At 45.4% G+C, this 16186-nt stretch overlaps 1 protein-coding gene across 3 annotated transcripts in view; it reads right to left on the bottom strand.

Moving 5' to 3' along the window:
- The window catches only part of ASTN2 (astrotactin 2), a 914376-nt gene that overhangs the window by 350831 nt on the left and 547359 nt on the right, over window positions 1-16186 (bottom strand). For all 3 annotated transcript variants that reach the window (XM_065878807.1, XM_065878806.1, XM_065878804.1), the window contains one exon: window positions 8282-8432. In XM_065878807.1, the coding sequence (XP_065734879.1) occupies window positions 8282-8432 (151 nt within the window). The remainder of the gene's footprint in view (window positions 1-8281; window positions 8433-16186) is intronic.

Consider the following 16186-nt stretch of genomic DNA (forward strand, 5'->3'; position numbering starts at 1 on the left):
GAAGCTTCTATCCCCTGCCTCCAATTTGAGGCTCTTTTCCTCCACACCATCCTTCTGGGAAGCAAAGGGTAAAACCCATCACTTTGGAAGGGTGGGGGCTGTTCCTTGACTTTAACAGATAATGACTTCCACACAATAAAACCAGCTTACCAGAAATACCATCAGACCCAGCAAATCTGGGTCCCAAATAAATAAAATGAGGGGGAAAAAATAGAGACAGCTTCAAATGTCATGGGAGGAATAATGTTTAATGTCATAAAAGGGTGCACAGGCTTTAAGAGAATGCCACACATTATAATCTTGGAAACCCCAAACTGCATCCCCCTCATCCCCATATGCAGAAGGGAGGAGGGCTTTATTTGAAGTTCACAAAGAAAAGATGCAAAGGCACAGCTCCCAACTGAAAGAGAACACCCTTCCTTTTCACCTCCCAAAGTCTGAGCCTTGTGTACAGGCACTGAGTCAAGAGGCATGGCTCCAATTTCCTTCTTTGGAAACTTCCTTCACCTGCCTCTCCCTTTTTCCAATACTCACTCCCTTTTTCTTCCTCCAGATCTCCTGGATACATACGAGGAAGAAGGAACCCCGGACATTGATGGAGCGTGGGGAGAAGGAAGTGTCCCCTCCTTGTATGCTCCCTGACATGGGGACATTTGCTTTATCCTTGAGGAACTACCCTCAGCCTCTGGAAATTGCATCTGATGAGGTAAGAGAGTAGCTCTGGATTTAGATAGACCTGGGTTTGAATTTATGCTCTGGTCAAATTTCTCATGCTTTCTGAATCCCTTTTTCCACGGACAAGACAGGAGTAGTAATCATGCCCATCTCATCAGGCAGCTATGAGGATTCACTGTGATGACGCATTTTAAGCACTTATCCCAGGGCCTGGTCTGTAATTAGCACTCAAACACTCTCTAGATGCATCTCCATCAGTGAGACTATCATTGATATATTTAATAGCAATGATTTCTTCATTAATTAATGCCATCGGTACTAGTATTACTGATAAAGGTGCATATAGAAAATTCTGTCTTGATAAAGAAGATGTGGTATATATATACAACAGAATATTACTCAGCCATAAAAAGGAACAAAATTGGGTCATTTGTAGAGATGTGGATGGACCTAGAGACTGTCATACAGAGTGAAGTAAGTCAGAAAGAGAAAAACAAATATGATATATTAATAAATATATGTGGAATCTAGAAAAATGGTACAGACGAACCAGTTTGCAAGGGAGAAATAGAGACACAGATGTAGAGAACAAACGTATGGACGCAAAGGGGGGAAAGTGGTGGGAGACGGTGGTGGTGGGATGAATTGGGAGAGTGGGATTGACATGTATACACTAATATGTATAAAACAGATAACTAATAAAACTGATTTAAAAAAAAGGCAAGTGTCTCCTTGAAGCCGTTAAAGAAGAGGTTCTTTACACGCACCACACCATATACGCATATGGTACCTTCTGGGCAATGTATATTGTTGAGACAAACAATAATAAAATGATTTGTCAAACAAAAAAAAGAAAAGAAAATTATCTGTCTATGGACCTGTTTGAGCAGAAGGCACTTTGATGAGGATACCATATAAAAGATGCTTCAGGGCTTCCCTGGTGGCACAGTGGTTGAGAGTCCGTCTGCCGATGCAGGGGATGCGGGTTCGTGCCCTGGCCCGGGAAGATCCCACATTGCCGCGGAGTGTCTGGGCCCGTCAGCCACGGCTGCTGGGCCTGCGCGTCCAGAGCTTGCGCTCCGCAGCGGGAGAGGTCACAACAGTGAGAGGCCCGCGTACCGCAAAAAAAATGCTTCACCCTTTAAATCCTGCTTCCCAGACCAAGCATCTCTGAAAGAGTCTGCATAAAGAAGCTTTGCCTCTTGACTGCATGTTTATGAAGATGTTTAATAAGAAAAACGTGACAAGCGTCATTCCTCCTATTTTGGACCCTGGCAAAACCTATCCTGCTTGTACCATGAATCCATCACACCCCCTTGTCGCTGACCTGCAGGGATGGAGAGTCCATTTCTGGGGAGGAAGACCCACTTGGCAGGGCCCAGACCCCACCATGGCTCAGCCCTGTTCTGCCCATACAGAACGGCAGGAAGCTAGGCACACTGGGGTGGGCTTCCCAGTCAGCAGGGCCTGGGCTGTGTTTCAAAGTGATTTCTCACTCTTCTGATTCCCATCACTTGTGCTCCCCGCTCTTCTTGAGTTTTGTTTCCTTTCATTACAGTCCAGTTGAGTCACTGAAAGGGGAAAACATGAGGAATGGAAAGAAGCAGCCTCCCTCTCCCTAACTGAACCAGATGTCAGTCTTTGCTTCCCTGAGTGGTGCCAAAGAGGGGCCTGACCTATACTAAATGAAAATTTGTAACTTTACTCATCTTGGCTTTTTAAAAGGCAGCATTTTTTTTGTTGCCTCTCAGCATTTCAAGGGCAATCAGGGGTCTCCTGGTCCTTCCTAATACCTGGGAGGCCAGATGGCTTTCTAGGTCAAAGTGGGGAAAAAAACAAAAAAAAAAAGAGGGAGAAGAGGAAGTAGGAAGTGGTTGGGTGACTTGCAGGGGGTGGGGTAGAGTGGGATTGGTCTGGAATTCAGAGGCAGGGCTGGAAACTGACATTAGACACACCTCCTAAAAGACACCATCACTCTATAGGGTCCAGCAAGTGTATAAATCTCTGTACCTCTTTCAGTCCTAAATTTCTATGAAGGCTCCTAGCACAGTCCTTTTTCCCCACACTCCTTTGTGCTCTTCCCCATACTCCCGTTCCCAACCAGTTTCATTTTTTCTCATGTGTAAAGTGGAGATAATCATAAAACCTAGCTCATAGGATGACTGTGAGAATTAAATTGGTTAAAATAAGCAAATCACTTAGAATCATGTCTGGCACGCAGTCACTGTGAGGATGGTTGCTCTTATAGTACTAGTTTTTCTCTTTTGTAAAATGGATACAATAATACCCATCTAGGGGGGTGGTTATAAGCACTGAACTGCCATGAACATAAGTGAAATGGCACACAGTAGGTGCTCAATGAGTGTTGGTTCTCTCCCACATCCCCTCCCTTCCCTCTGGTGCTCATATCAGCCCTGATGGATATTCTTGTGCAGAGATACAAAGTGACCTATTCATGTGAAGGTCACGCTGCAGCCCTGCCGAAGTCCACCTTGCCTTCTGAACTAGCTTATAAAACAAGGCAGGGCTGTTGTTCTTGTATCCTCTGTTACATTCACAGTGCTGGATACAGTGTTGCCAAGTCAATATTTGGACTGCTACAGTGGCAACGATGATGCTAAAAGACCATGACCTAGGAAGGTACAACTGCATGGAAGGAGTTTTGTGATCAAATCTTGATTCTATTACTGCTTCCCTCCATGAACTTGAGTGACTCCCGCATCTTTCTAGCCCTTTGTTTTCCTGTCTGTATAGTGGGAGAGGTGCTGGCTTGGTTAGAAGATCTCCAGGGCCCCTTCCTGGTCTGTGAGTCCAAGCTGCAGGAAAATAGGTAGATTAAAGATGGCTACTCCTCTCATGGACAAGTGAAGTCCAGTTCATTTCCCTTGAATCTGAGCTGAAATCAATGACCTGTTTGACCAATAGATTGTGGTAGAAATGATGTCCTGGAACTTCTGAGGCTAGATGCTAAGAAGACGTACAGCTTCTGCCTAGGCTCTTGGAGCACTTGATCTTGGGATATTTCCTTTGCAAATCCAGCCTCCATGGCATGAGAAGCCCAAGCCAAATGGAGACATCATGGGCAAGTGCTCTAGAGATGGACCCAGCTGAGGTCTAACAGAGCCAGGATCAGCTGTAAGCCACACCAGCCCCAGAACCAGACATGTAAGTGAAGGGCTCCTCTGGAAAGCAAATCCTCCAGCTACAGATACACTACCTGCCATGGACCAGAGACAAATCACCCAGCTGAGCCCTTTGCATATTCCTGACCCACAACACTGTGAGCAAAACAAACTAGTTGTTTTAAGCCAGAGTTTGTTTTTTTTTAACTCATTCTTTTCTTAATGTAATTAATTTTTCAAATTACTAACATTCTCTAAAAATCAGGTATGATCTTCATACATATTTTTAAAAAATGAGAACTATAAACTGTGTTCTAGATAACCACTGTTCAATAGAACTTCTCTTTTTAATTTTTATGTTATATCAGAGTATACTTGATTTACAGTGTATGATTTTCAGGTGTACAGCAAAGTGATATCCATATATATGACATATATATGTCATATATATGATATATATATGACATATATATGATTTTTTTTCCAGATTTTTTTCCCATTTAGTTTATTACAGAATATTGAGTAGAGTTCCCTGTGTTATACAGTAGATCCTTGTTGATCATCTATTTTATATATAGTGGTGTATATATGTTAATCCCAAACTCCTAATTTATCCCTCCCCTGCCCCACCTTTCCCCTCTGGTAACCATAAATTTGTTTTCTAAGTCTGTGAGTCTGTTTCTGTTCTGTAAATAAGTTCATTTGTATCATTTCTTTAGATTCCACATATAAATAATACCATATGATATTTGTCTTTCTCTGTCTGACCTACTTCACTCAGCATGAGTAGGTCCATCCCTGTTGCCGCAAATCAGGTTTATTACACAATAACAGAAAATTGGAACACTGACGGTGAGCTGTGAATTGACATTTCTAAAGGGGCTAAGGAGGATACGTTTTGATCACCAGATTGTCTGGGGTTGAGTCCAATAAAAGTTTCCGTCTGGAGCTGGGAAAACCAGGATAACACAAGGGAACAGCGGCAGTGAAATGCTTCAGGGGGCAGCAGCTACTCAGAGGCGGTGGGCACATCGTCCTCAGGGTATCATCATGATTAAATGCTTACGGTTTTCTTTGGTTTTGCCCTCTATCTTGATTAGAATTTTGCAATGTTTACACGGCCACACAGAATAAATGGAACCATAGTTGACTCTTCAAGCTGTGCGTTGCTGACATCATTATGTTTGTCACATTTAGACCACTTCTAGTAGATAACTTTTTCTTTTCACTCTTTAGCACATTGAAGGGGAACACAAGACTCCCTCCCTCCCTCTTTTGATGCTTCATTCACTTTTACTTTCTCTATCCCTGGTCAAGAGGTGAGGGTCTCCCTGGAAATAATTAAGAATCAAAATAACAGGATAATTTTTTATATATTATCTCCAGGACCAACCTCCCTTCCCATATTATTGCTCACCTGCATTAGTGTTTTACTGCTCTTGTAACAAATTACCACGCACATGGCAGTTTAAGAAACACAAATTTATCTTGCAGTGCTACAGGTTAGAAGTAGAAAAAAAGCCTGGTGCACTAAATTCAAGGTCTCAACAAGGCTACATTCCTTTTCTAGAGGCTCTAGTTGGGGGGGGTGGGGAATCCATGTCCTTGCCTCATCCAACTTTTACAGACTTTCCTTAACTTATAACCCCCTTCCTCCGTCTTCAAAGCCAGCAATGCGGCATCACTCTGAATTCCTCTGCTGCCTCCCTCTTCCATATTTAAGGACTTTGGTTGCGTTGGGCTCATCCAGATAACTCAAGATAATCTTTCTCTTCAAAATTCAGCTTATTAGCATCTAAATCCATATGTGAATTGAATTCTCCTTTGTCATGGAAAGTAACATATTCACAGGTTCTAGGCAGTAGAATGTGGACATCCTTGGGGGTCCATTATTCTGCCTACCACACATCCTATGACCCTCCCCAATTTAGGCAGCTGCATGCCTGAGGACCCATTATCCCAGGAGCAGGTTAGCACAGCAGAATCAGAGCACCAAGCAAGAGAAGGACATTTTTTTTTTTTTTTAATTTTGGGTTTCAGAAGTTGAGGTCTAATTAGAAGGAATAATGATAATAGTAATAATAGGGAGAATCTGTGATCTGTTAGAGAAGTGGCTTCCCTCCCACCCATAAAGACTACTTGATCTGGGGGGAAGACAGCAATGTTGGAAGTCAAGCAAGATGACCTTGTTAAAGAGACCCTGTCTCTATTCCCACTACGCTAATGACACGGGTGGTTGGAAAGGACGAGGGCTGTAGAAAATCAGGTGGGTTTGAAGGATCTGAAGGCAAAGGGGGGTCTGTGTCTCACCTGCCGGATAGTGTCCAGTGGATGGTAAATGTGGTCGAGTGCTCTGCCATGAAAGCTTCCATCTACAAATGCCTTCATGGTCTGTCTGGATTAAGAGGGCTTCGGCCAGCTCCCCTCAGACCCTCATGTCCTGAGGGTTGTGTAGAAGAGCTGCTGGACATTCCTCATTTCCTCAATAGGGTGGGTAAGCTATCTAATGGTTAAAACCAGATGGCCTCAAATGACGAGTGGTGGGGATGAAGAGAACCAGCAGCAGATGCCAGGATGGACCATGCACCTATAAATCAGGTGGAACAGGGAGGTCCTGGCTTATGCCAAAAAGGAAAGAGAGTGATGGACAAGGGCCAGATGAGACAGCAGGTACTAGAGTTGAGAGGTGATGGGCAAGCATCAAGCATCCCCTCACTCCCATGCCTTACAAGTACCTCAGTCCCCTTGAACTTAGACATTCAGGAAGTGGTAGGAGGCAGCACACCTAAACTGACTAGAATTACGTTTCCACTGCCAATGGGTGGAGCAGAAAATAAATAAAATTCAGTTGTAGAAGCACTATAGGAAATTAAATACACGGTGCTCTTGAATTTCTGTGGCCCCAAATATCGTATCATATCCCCTACATAAATACATCAGTAGCTGTGGCTTTCATCATATCACACACAAATGGCACTGGGTAAATCTCAAACAATTTCCAGTTACATTCTTTGGTTTTTCAGAAAACCTGTGAGTTCAAGAGCTATTGCTCTCTTTGAAAGATTAAGAAACTGAGGCTAATGAGGTCAACACATTTTAAAGCTCACCAATGACCAAGTCAGGGCGTAAGCCCACTTCACTCAGACCAGCCTTCTTTCCAAGGTTCTCTGCTGCTGTCCCTTCTCAGCTCCTCAGGAAAGCAGCCCAAAGTGGCTCTAACACGGAGAGTATTGGAGACATGTTCTTGGGCCTCCATCCTGCCCCCTTGTGGTGAGACCTTGGAAAGTCACTCTGCTTCCCACATTGGTGGCAAGTATATTCAGGAACAACAACTAATTAGCTCCATTTGGCTCTAGTGGAGAATGAAGTAAAGTGATGGCAAGGTTGGAAAGGGGCCAGATCAAGAAGGCACTGGATACCCGGCTAAGGTGTTCAGCTTGTAGGACAATGCTTCCCAAGTGTGCTTCCAACACACTCCCATGTCTCACACATATACACACTCATTACATTGTTACAAATTCAGATTCCTGGGACAGAAACCCGTCTATAGAATCAAAATTTCTAGTGTGGAACCTGGAATGTGCATTTTAAACAAGCACCCTTGGTCATTCCTATAAAACAAATCATCCAGTTAAGGACCCTCTTCTATAAGCAACAATGATCCTCACATATCTTCTTCTGTGTCCTTATCCCACATTTGATATTAAAGCTCCATGCAAACAAGGCCACCCCCCCCCCATGGCTTTGCCTTGGCCATCCCCACTCTTTTCCTAATGTACGTTGACCCCTCTTTTGAAGACAGTTAAGACACCAACTTCTCCAGGAAGCCTTCTACAAACCTTAGGTCTCAGCTGAAACTTCTCTTCTGCACAGGTGACATGTTCCCCACTGAGCGCACAGAAATAAGGCAGGCCCTACCTCACTCTCAACTGGACTGTAAGCTTCCTGGAAGGCTAAACCCCAGTGTGAATACACTGGGGAGGGCTAAGGCCCCAACTCATTTCCATTCTGAGCACCTTTATACATGATCCTATCCAGAGGTGTTTCTGGAGATTTGTAAACAGAATTCCTTCAAAGGTGTTCATTGTTCTACCTGGGGATTGAGAGTGACCACACCCTCAGACCCTTAATCCAATTAAGAGCTTACAGCGGACTGGTGGATCTTGTACCGGTGGGGCGGGGCAGGGCAGGGGCAAGGCCTGGGGTATTGGTGAACCAGAGGCCAGGAGCTCTCAAGGACCTACCTACTGGGTACTGATGCTCTAATATCTCATTTCATGCCTCCAACACTTCCAGGAGGTAAGTTTAATTATCCCGCTTTGCAGATGAGGAAACCAAGGCAGCCTGGTGTGTTGAAAGCCACAGAGGTAGGTGCTATGAGTAGTATGATCTCCCTTGACCAGCTGCCCCTCACAGGGAGGGGCCTCCAGCATGTAGCCTTGGCACCTGGGCCGGCACCACATTCACAGGCCAATGGCACTTACCACACATCCTGAGGTGTCCACCTGGCGGTCAGACACACACTTGAAGTTTCGAGTACAGCCCCCATTGTTCCGAGAGCAGTCACGGACGGGCCCAAAGGAGGACAGCAGGTCATTGATGGTTTCAAAGTATGTGGACAGCATGGCTTCTTCCCTTGGAGAGAAAGGAGATGGTTAAATTCCAGAGACATCTGTATCATCATCGGGTTCCAAATAATTTTAATGTGCATTTATTACTTTTGAGCTCATCATTTATTATACTCACAACGAAGAAAATGAAATACATATTTAAAAAATAAGAAGTAAAGAAAAACAAAAAGAAACAAATTCAACAGATATATCATCATATGACATGACGGTTGTCTAGGTTTTTGTTGTTGTATTTTCTTTGGCTGCACCTCACGGCTTGTGGGATCTTAGTTCCTTGACCAGGGACCGAACCCCAGCCCCAGCAGTGAAAGTGCCGCGTCCTAACAACTGGACCGCCGTGGAATTTCCGATGGTTGTCTAGTTTTGATAAAGAGGAATATATTTGGAACTTGGTACCCTTTATTTCATTAATCCTCATAATTTTGGAAAGTAGGCATGAGATTTCCATTTTACCAATAAGTGAACTGTGGCTCAGAAAGGTGAAGTATCATTCACAAAGTCAAGACATGGAAGCAACCTAAGTGTCCATCAACAGAGGAAAGAAGTGGTACATGTATACAATGGAATATTACTCAGCCATGAAAAGGAACGAAATAGTGCCATTTGCAGCAACACGGATGGACCTAGAGATTATCATACTAAGTGAAGCAAGTCAGACAGAGAAAGACAAATATTATATGATATCACTTACAAGTGGAATCTAAAAAAAATACAAATGAACTTATTCACAAAACAGAAACAGACTCACAGACATGGAAAACAAACTTACGGTTACCAAAGGGGAAAGGGAGGGAGGGATAAATTAGCAGAATGGGATTAACAGATACACACCACTATATATAAAATAGATTAACAACAAGGATTTACTGTAGAGCACAGGAAACTATATTCAATAACTTGTAATAACCTACAATGGACAAGAATCCGAAAAAAGATGTCTATAATTGAATCACTTTGTTGTACACCTGAAACTAACACAATATTGTAAATCAACTATACTTCATTTAAAAAAAAAAAAAAAAAAGAAAGGTGAAGTGTTTTGTTGAAGGTCACCAAGCCTGTACCGTGGCAGAACTAAAGTCCGTGTCAAGCTCCATTTGGGTCCAAAGAGAAAGTTCTTCCCACTACACAACTCTTAACTTGCATTATACATGTTTTTACAGAGTCCAGACCTCCCCATAACAACTCTGCAACTCTGCAAAATTCCTATTATTCCAACGTTGTGCATGTAAATTGAAGCTATGGGAGGTGTGGGGCTTACCCCAAATTATCACACAGCCTATAACAGCAGAGCCAAGATACAAACACAGAACTGTCTGACCCTCGTACCCTAGAATTTTATTTTTCAGACTGTTGCATACAAATCACACCATCAATAATGGTAGCATCAGCTGTTGTAAAGGTGATAAGATTCTAGGCAAATGCATGACTCCTCCCAAATGAGGTTCACAAGAGACAAGACTAGACTAGCTACCACAATCCATGGATCTGCCAAAATTCTATTACATGAGAGATTCAAATGGAAGATTCTGGAAAAAGGGCCCCAAATAAGGAATATCGTAGCACTGGATTATTTATGATGCCTACACTTGCAGGAGATATTATTAAAGGGACACTACAGGCAGTAAAAAGAAGCACTATGTTCTTCCATGTTGTATGCCTCATGGAATCTGGAATTTTGAAAGAAGGGAGATGCTGGTACATGTACATGTCGTAAGAGGAGGCCAGTGAGCACTATTGCTGATGTCTCTGGACCATCCATCATCCCTTCCCCCATCCTTTCTCTCCTCAGGCTTGGAGCTCCAGGTTTCAGTCTCCTAGCTTATTCCCTGACTCCAGCCTTATCCCCTTCTAGCCCATCTTTCATACTGACTGCCAGTGAACTTAGTAAGTCCCCGCTCTAATTAGATACCCCATGGATCAATAGTTCTCCATTACTTATAGAAGAAAATCTAAATTGGTTTCATTGGCATTCAAGGTCCTTCATAATCTGGTTCCTGCCTCCCCGCCTGGCTACATTTTACCTGTTCTCAGAGTCTCCATTTGATACCCCCAGGTCTCTTCTCATTCCCTAAACACACAAACTTAGGTCAGGTTCACTGCAAACAGACTCTGAAACAGAGCATTGTATATACGAGGTTTATCAAGGAGCCCTCTTGGGATATCCTTGTAGGAAGTAAGCAAGGCAGGACTGGGCAGGGGAGAGGCTGTCCTGCCATGTGGCTGATGCCATGTAGATCTGAAGCCTCAGTTGGTCCTGAGGGGAGCTGTGGAGCTTGGATGGCCCTTTAGGGACACCCTGAATGCAGGCAAGGGATCCAGGCCTCTGCAACACCACATCAGCCAGTCATTGGTATGGCTGCCATCTGGAAGGGGGTATCCTTGGGAGAGGCAGTTCCTTGTGGCTGAAGGCAGTGCCCAATGAGGGACAGAGCTGTGAGCCTCAGCCACATTCTGGAGGATGGGTGGGTCAGCCCTGAAGAGGGGATCTGAGGACAGTATGTACCTTTACCTTTCTGAATCCTTAACCATGCTTTACTGCCTGGGATGCTCATCTCCAAATTTTCTCCCTCGCGAAATCCTAAGAATCCTTAAAAATTATTCAAGTTCAAATTCATTCATTTATTCATATATTACAAATGTTTATTGAGTGTTTACTATGCGCCAGGCACCATTCTAGGTACTAGGGATGCAGTAGTGACATTGGACAAAGTCCTTACCTCCACCAAGCTTACTGTGACCTCCTTTGTGAAACCTTCTCTACTTCCCCCAAGCAGAATTAATTCCTTTTCCCTTTGAGTCCATTGTTTAAATCTATTATCTTACTGATCTTCATCAACAACTCTATGGTTTCCCAAAGAGACTGTAAGCTTCTTGAGTGAAAGGCTCATGACTTAGTCATTCCACTTTAGCCCCCAGCACAAGGCCTGGTAAGAACTTGTGTTAAGTAAATGTTTTTCAAGTGAAACAAAGAAAACACCAGAAGGCATGGATGCCACTGCCACCAATCAGTAATTTTACCAAGAGTATCTCCAAAGAGGACACTCCCATCCTCTTGGGTTCCCATCCCAAATCCTTCATGCTCAGGGCTGTTGTATAGGGACAAAAAAGAATATGTGAGGAAGAGAGCTGCAAGCTTACCCATCACTTCCTAACTTTATATAGACTGAGGTCAGGGTAACAGGTAGATGGAGGAAGAGAATCAACAGTCCCTGAACTGAAGCTTTTGGGAGACCCGCCACTTTTGAATCATGGAAAGGGTTGAGGGTGCTGGAAAGACATTAAGGCTATTAAAATATTAATACCCTGAGAAGAAGTGGTAAGTGAGGGAAGGAGATAAAGACGGAGGGAGAGACAATCTGAGAGAGTGTGAGAGCAAGAAAAGAGATAAACATATAGAGAATGTGCTGGAAAGAAAGAAGAGAAACCGAGAGGCAGAAACATCCTCATCCAGAACAAGGTGGATGGATGGATAGATGGAAGGATGGATGAATTGACAAGTGGACAGATACACAGAGAGAGAGACAGAGAGACAGAGAGTTAGAGAGACACACCCAGGAGTGTCATAGAGAGGAAGACGGAGGCAAAGGGTGTAAAGAGAGAAAAAATGCAGAGCTAGATCAGGAGAAAGCAAGGGAGAAACAGGAGTAAGACCCAGAGATTAAAAAAGGAGAAAATAGCAAGGTAAGGAGAACAAATGTGGAAGTGTACAGAGAAGGTGGAGAGGAAGGAGGGAGGGAGGGAGGGGAGGGAGGGAGAGAGGAAGGGGATGGGGGAAGGAGACAGACACAGAAAGACAGAGAATGAAAGTGAAGAGAAAGATACTGTATGAGTGGAAAGAGCAGAGACAGAACAACAGAGAGAAACAAAGGAAGAGGGGAAAAAATCAAGCAAAAATGTTCACCTTCCAGGGCAACCTGGCGACAGCTCAGGCTATACAAATAAGGAGGCTGTTAGCTTTTGAAAGCACTGATTCTGTATAAACATCAGTTATACTAGGAGAACATTATTTAAAACACAAAGCCCTGACACAGGGGCTGTTACTGAGTTGAGAGCAGTGACTGTGTTGGTCTGGGAAGCGACAGAGGGAGCTAAGGCAGACACTGGCATTTTCTTAACTCAGGACTCAATCCCTCATTCCAGCTGTTGAATGCAGGATTTGGGGTCTGTTGGAGCTCAGAGCTGCCCCAATAGCAGGGCGCAAAGGGATGGAGGGAACAGCCCTGGAGGTGGAGGTGGGCTGGGGTGATGGGGAGATCCCGGTGAGAGTCCTAGCTTTGCCAGAAATCACCATCATCACCAACATCATCTCCATCATCTATGACTTCCTGAGCACCTGCTACAGGAGAACTGTGCTAGGTTCCTTTCCCATGCTGTCTCCATAGCCTTAAGGTATGCATTTTTACTCCCCCTGTACAGCTGGAGAAACGGGATACTGGGGAGAGACGGCACTTGTCCTGGGTCGCATGGATGTGAAGTGTTGAGGCCAGGGTCTGCATGCAAGTCTGCCTGACGTCAGGTCGTGAGCTTTCTCCAGGCCACCGTTGAGCTTGTCCAACCTGCTCTGTGCCCTTGGGCAAGTCAGAGCTCTCCTAACTGTAAAGCTGGTAGACATCTATACCCATCCCTCTGTGTCTTAGGGGAGGAAGAACTGGAAGAACAGAGCCTGTGCCACCTTTGCACACTGCCCAGTGCCGCCTCCTGGCCTATGTACATGTCACAGTAGCCTCAATCCGAATTGGAATAAAAGAGGCCAACACCAGTGTACTGGTTTCCTAGAGCTGCCGTGACAAGTACGATAATCCAGGTGACTTAAAACAACAGAAATGTATTCTCTCACAGTTCTGGAGGTTGGATGTCCAAAATCAAGGTGTCAGCAAGGCCATGATTCCTCTACAGGCTCTAGGAGAGAATCATTCCTTGCCTACTCACAGCTTCCTGTGGCTCCTGGCAACACCTGGCATTCCTAATCTATTATGGCCTTATTTTAATTACATCTGCAAAGACCCTATCTTCAAATAAGGTCACGTTCTGAGGTTCTGGGTAGACACGAGTTTTGGGAGGATGCTACTCAACCCACTACTCACAGCTCAGAGACACGTCCTTAAGCTGAGCAGGACGGCAGGACAGAGCCGAGATTAACACCCTGGTCTTTGACTCTTAACGCCAGTGTTCCTCACGCCACACCTTCCAACTCCAGGTTCTGTGTTACACTGTGGTATTTACAAGGCCTGTAAAGTCTTAGAAAAAGGATCCCAGTAAAGCCATTTCTCCTTCATCTGAGAGGAGAAAAGACCAACATTAATTAAGTACCTAACACACCCCAGGCAGAACAGAGGTTGGCAAACTTTTCTATACAGAAATCCATAGTCAATATCTTAGGCTTTGCAAGCCATATGGTCTCTGTTCCAACTACTCAATTCTGCTTTTATAGAACACAAGCAGCCATAGAAAATAGGTGATGACGACACGCAAAATGCAGTGAATGAGCACAACTGAGTTTCGATAAAATTGTATTTACAAAAAGACACAGCAGACTGGACTGCCATTTCCTGTGTTACATGGGAAAACCTGCAGGTCAGTGTTGGAGTTTAGATTTGAACTGAGGTATGTCCAACTCCAGAACCCACATTCTTTCTCCTACATCAGCGGTCCCCAACGTTTTTGGCGCCAGGGACGGGTTTTGTGGAAGATAATTTTTCCACAAACAGGGAGGTGGGGGGCGGGGGGAATGGTTCAGGTGATAATGCAACCGATGGGGAGCGATGGGGAGTGATGGGAGCGATGGGAGCGATGGGGAGCGATGGGGAGCGGTGGGAGCGATGGGGAGCGATGGGGAGCGGTGGGAGCGATGGGGAGCGATGGGGAGCGATGGGAGCGATGGGGAGCGATGGGGAGCGATGGGGAGCGATGGGGAGCGAAGGGAGCGGTGGGGAGCGGTGGGGAGCGGTGGGGAGCGGTGGGGAGCGGTGGGGAGTGATGGGGAGCGATGGGAGCGATGGGGAGCGATGGGGAGCGGCAGATGAAGCTTCGCTCGCTTGCTCGCTAGCTCGCCTGCCCGCCTCTCACCTCCTGCTGTACGACCCGGTTTCTAACAGGCTGCGGACCCCCGTCTACAGACTCTTTCTTCTGAACCTCACTCTTCTCATCTGCAAAATGGGAACAGCATATTTCTAGCTCCCAACCATCTAGGATTATTGTGAGGATGCAATGACAAGATGCATAGGGTCATGTTTTACAAACTCAAAAACCCAATGCAAATACATTTATCATTCATTCATTCAGCCAATACTTGAGCACCTACTGCATGCCCGGTACTGAACTGGTTATTATTACGTCTCTCCATTGGCCTCACTCTGCCTGTATTTCTGCATCTATTACGTCCAGCTGCTGTCTAAGATGCTTCCAAGCATCTCTCCAGTTCTGACACTCTAATTCTTCTTCTTCTTCTTTTTTTTTTTTGTTCTGATAATACTGGTTTCAAAACAGTCAGCCAGACCCTACCAGGCTGAGTGAGGCTGCCATCCCCTCACTGGCTGATTCCTTAAGTGTGAACACATCACCTGGGTTCCATTTGGCGGGCCGAGTCAGCTGAGCCCCACACCAGTGGCCGGGAACAGATGCTGACATGGCCCCCTGTTAATAAACACCAGGAAAGGTCTGTGTCACTCACAGAGAGGTGCTAATGGATAACTTAGGGCCCAGACAGTGACAAGTCCCCCACGGGTGCAGACTGACCACTCTCTGATGACAACAGGCAGCCTTGTTTCCTGAGCTCCCAGAGAGGGAGGTGCCGAGGACAGGGCTTGTCAGGAAGCAAGCTGCCTTCCCACCCTGCCCACCCCGGCCTCGCGTTCAGGGAGGCGCCTCAGCCCCAGCGGCAGGAGCAGCTGTGGAGAACAGTGATACGCGGCAGGTGTGTCCCTCAGCTTCACTCACCATGAGACCGGGGGTGAGTCCCTTATACCCTGAGCTTCCATTTTCTTGTCTGAAAAATGGGGATATTAATACCTAGCCGGCAGAGTTCGCGAGGGAAATAAATTAGATAATATATGCAAAATATTATCAGAAGGTGCCCGACAGCCAGCTAAAATTAGAATCATCTGACTGACCTGCAATATTGCAAAGGCCATGACTTGAGACTGTAAGGAGCTCAATGCAGGAGAGAAAAGGAAGACCTGGGGCCTCATAGTATCCGTTTACTCACTTAAATTTTTTCATTGATACCTAATTTGTCCCTGGGCTGGTTCCTGGGGGGAGGGGGGATATGGGGATAGATATGACATAGTATGTGCTGAGGAGGAAGGGAAAAACAAAAACAATTAACCTCACAATATAACTGGGGCCACAGGACTATAAAGAGGCCTCCGCATCCACCCAGACTCTGGTAGTGGGGGGTCAGACGAGGCTTTTTGGAGGAGGCAGTATTGAACCTGAGGCAGAAAGGCTGAGCAGGAATTAGCCACGTGAAGGAGGGTGGCATGAGACAAGGGTATTCCAGGCAGAAGTTCCCCCTGATCGGGGGAACTTCAAGCAATTCAGGGAAGCTGGAGTGTCGAGGAGGAGATGGGGTATGGCAGAGGCTGCCGGGAGACAAGCTAGACAAGGTTCCGTGTGCCAGGCCGCGAGGATTCTTCCCTTCACCCTGGGAGCTGCACGCATCCACCTAAGGGTTCTAGAAGCAGATTCTGCTTTTAGTTAGACTAATAACACAGACTACGATTTTTTTTTTTTTTTTTTTTTTGCGGTACGCGGGCC

Source organism: Phocoena phocoena, chromosome 6 (genome assembly GCF_963924675.1).
Source record: "Phocoena phocoena chromosome 6, mPhoPho1.1, whole genome shotgun sequence".
NCBI lineage: Eukaryota > Metazoa > Chordata > Mammalia > Artiodactyla > Phocoenidae > Phocoena > Phocoena phocoena.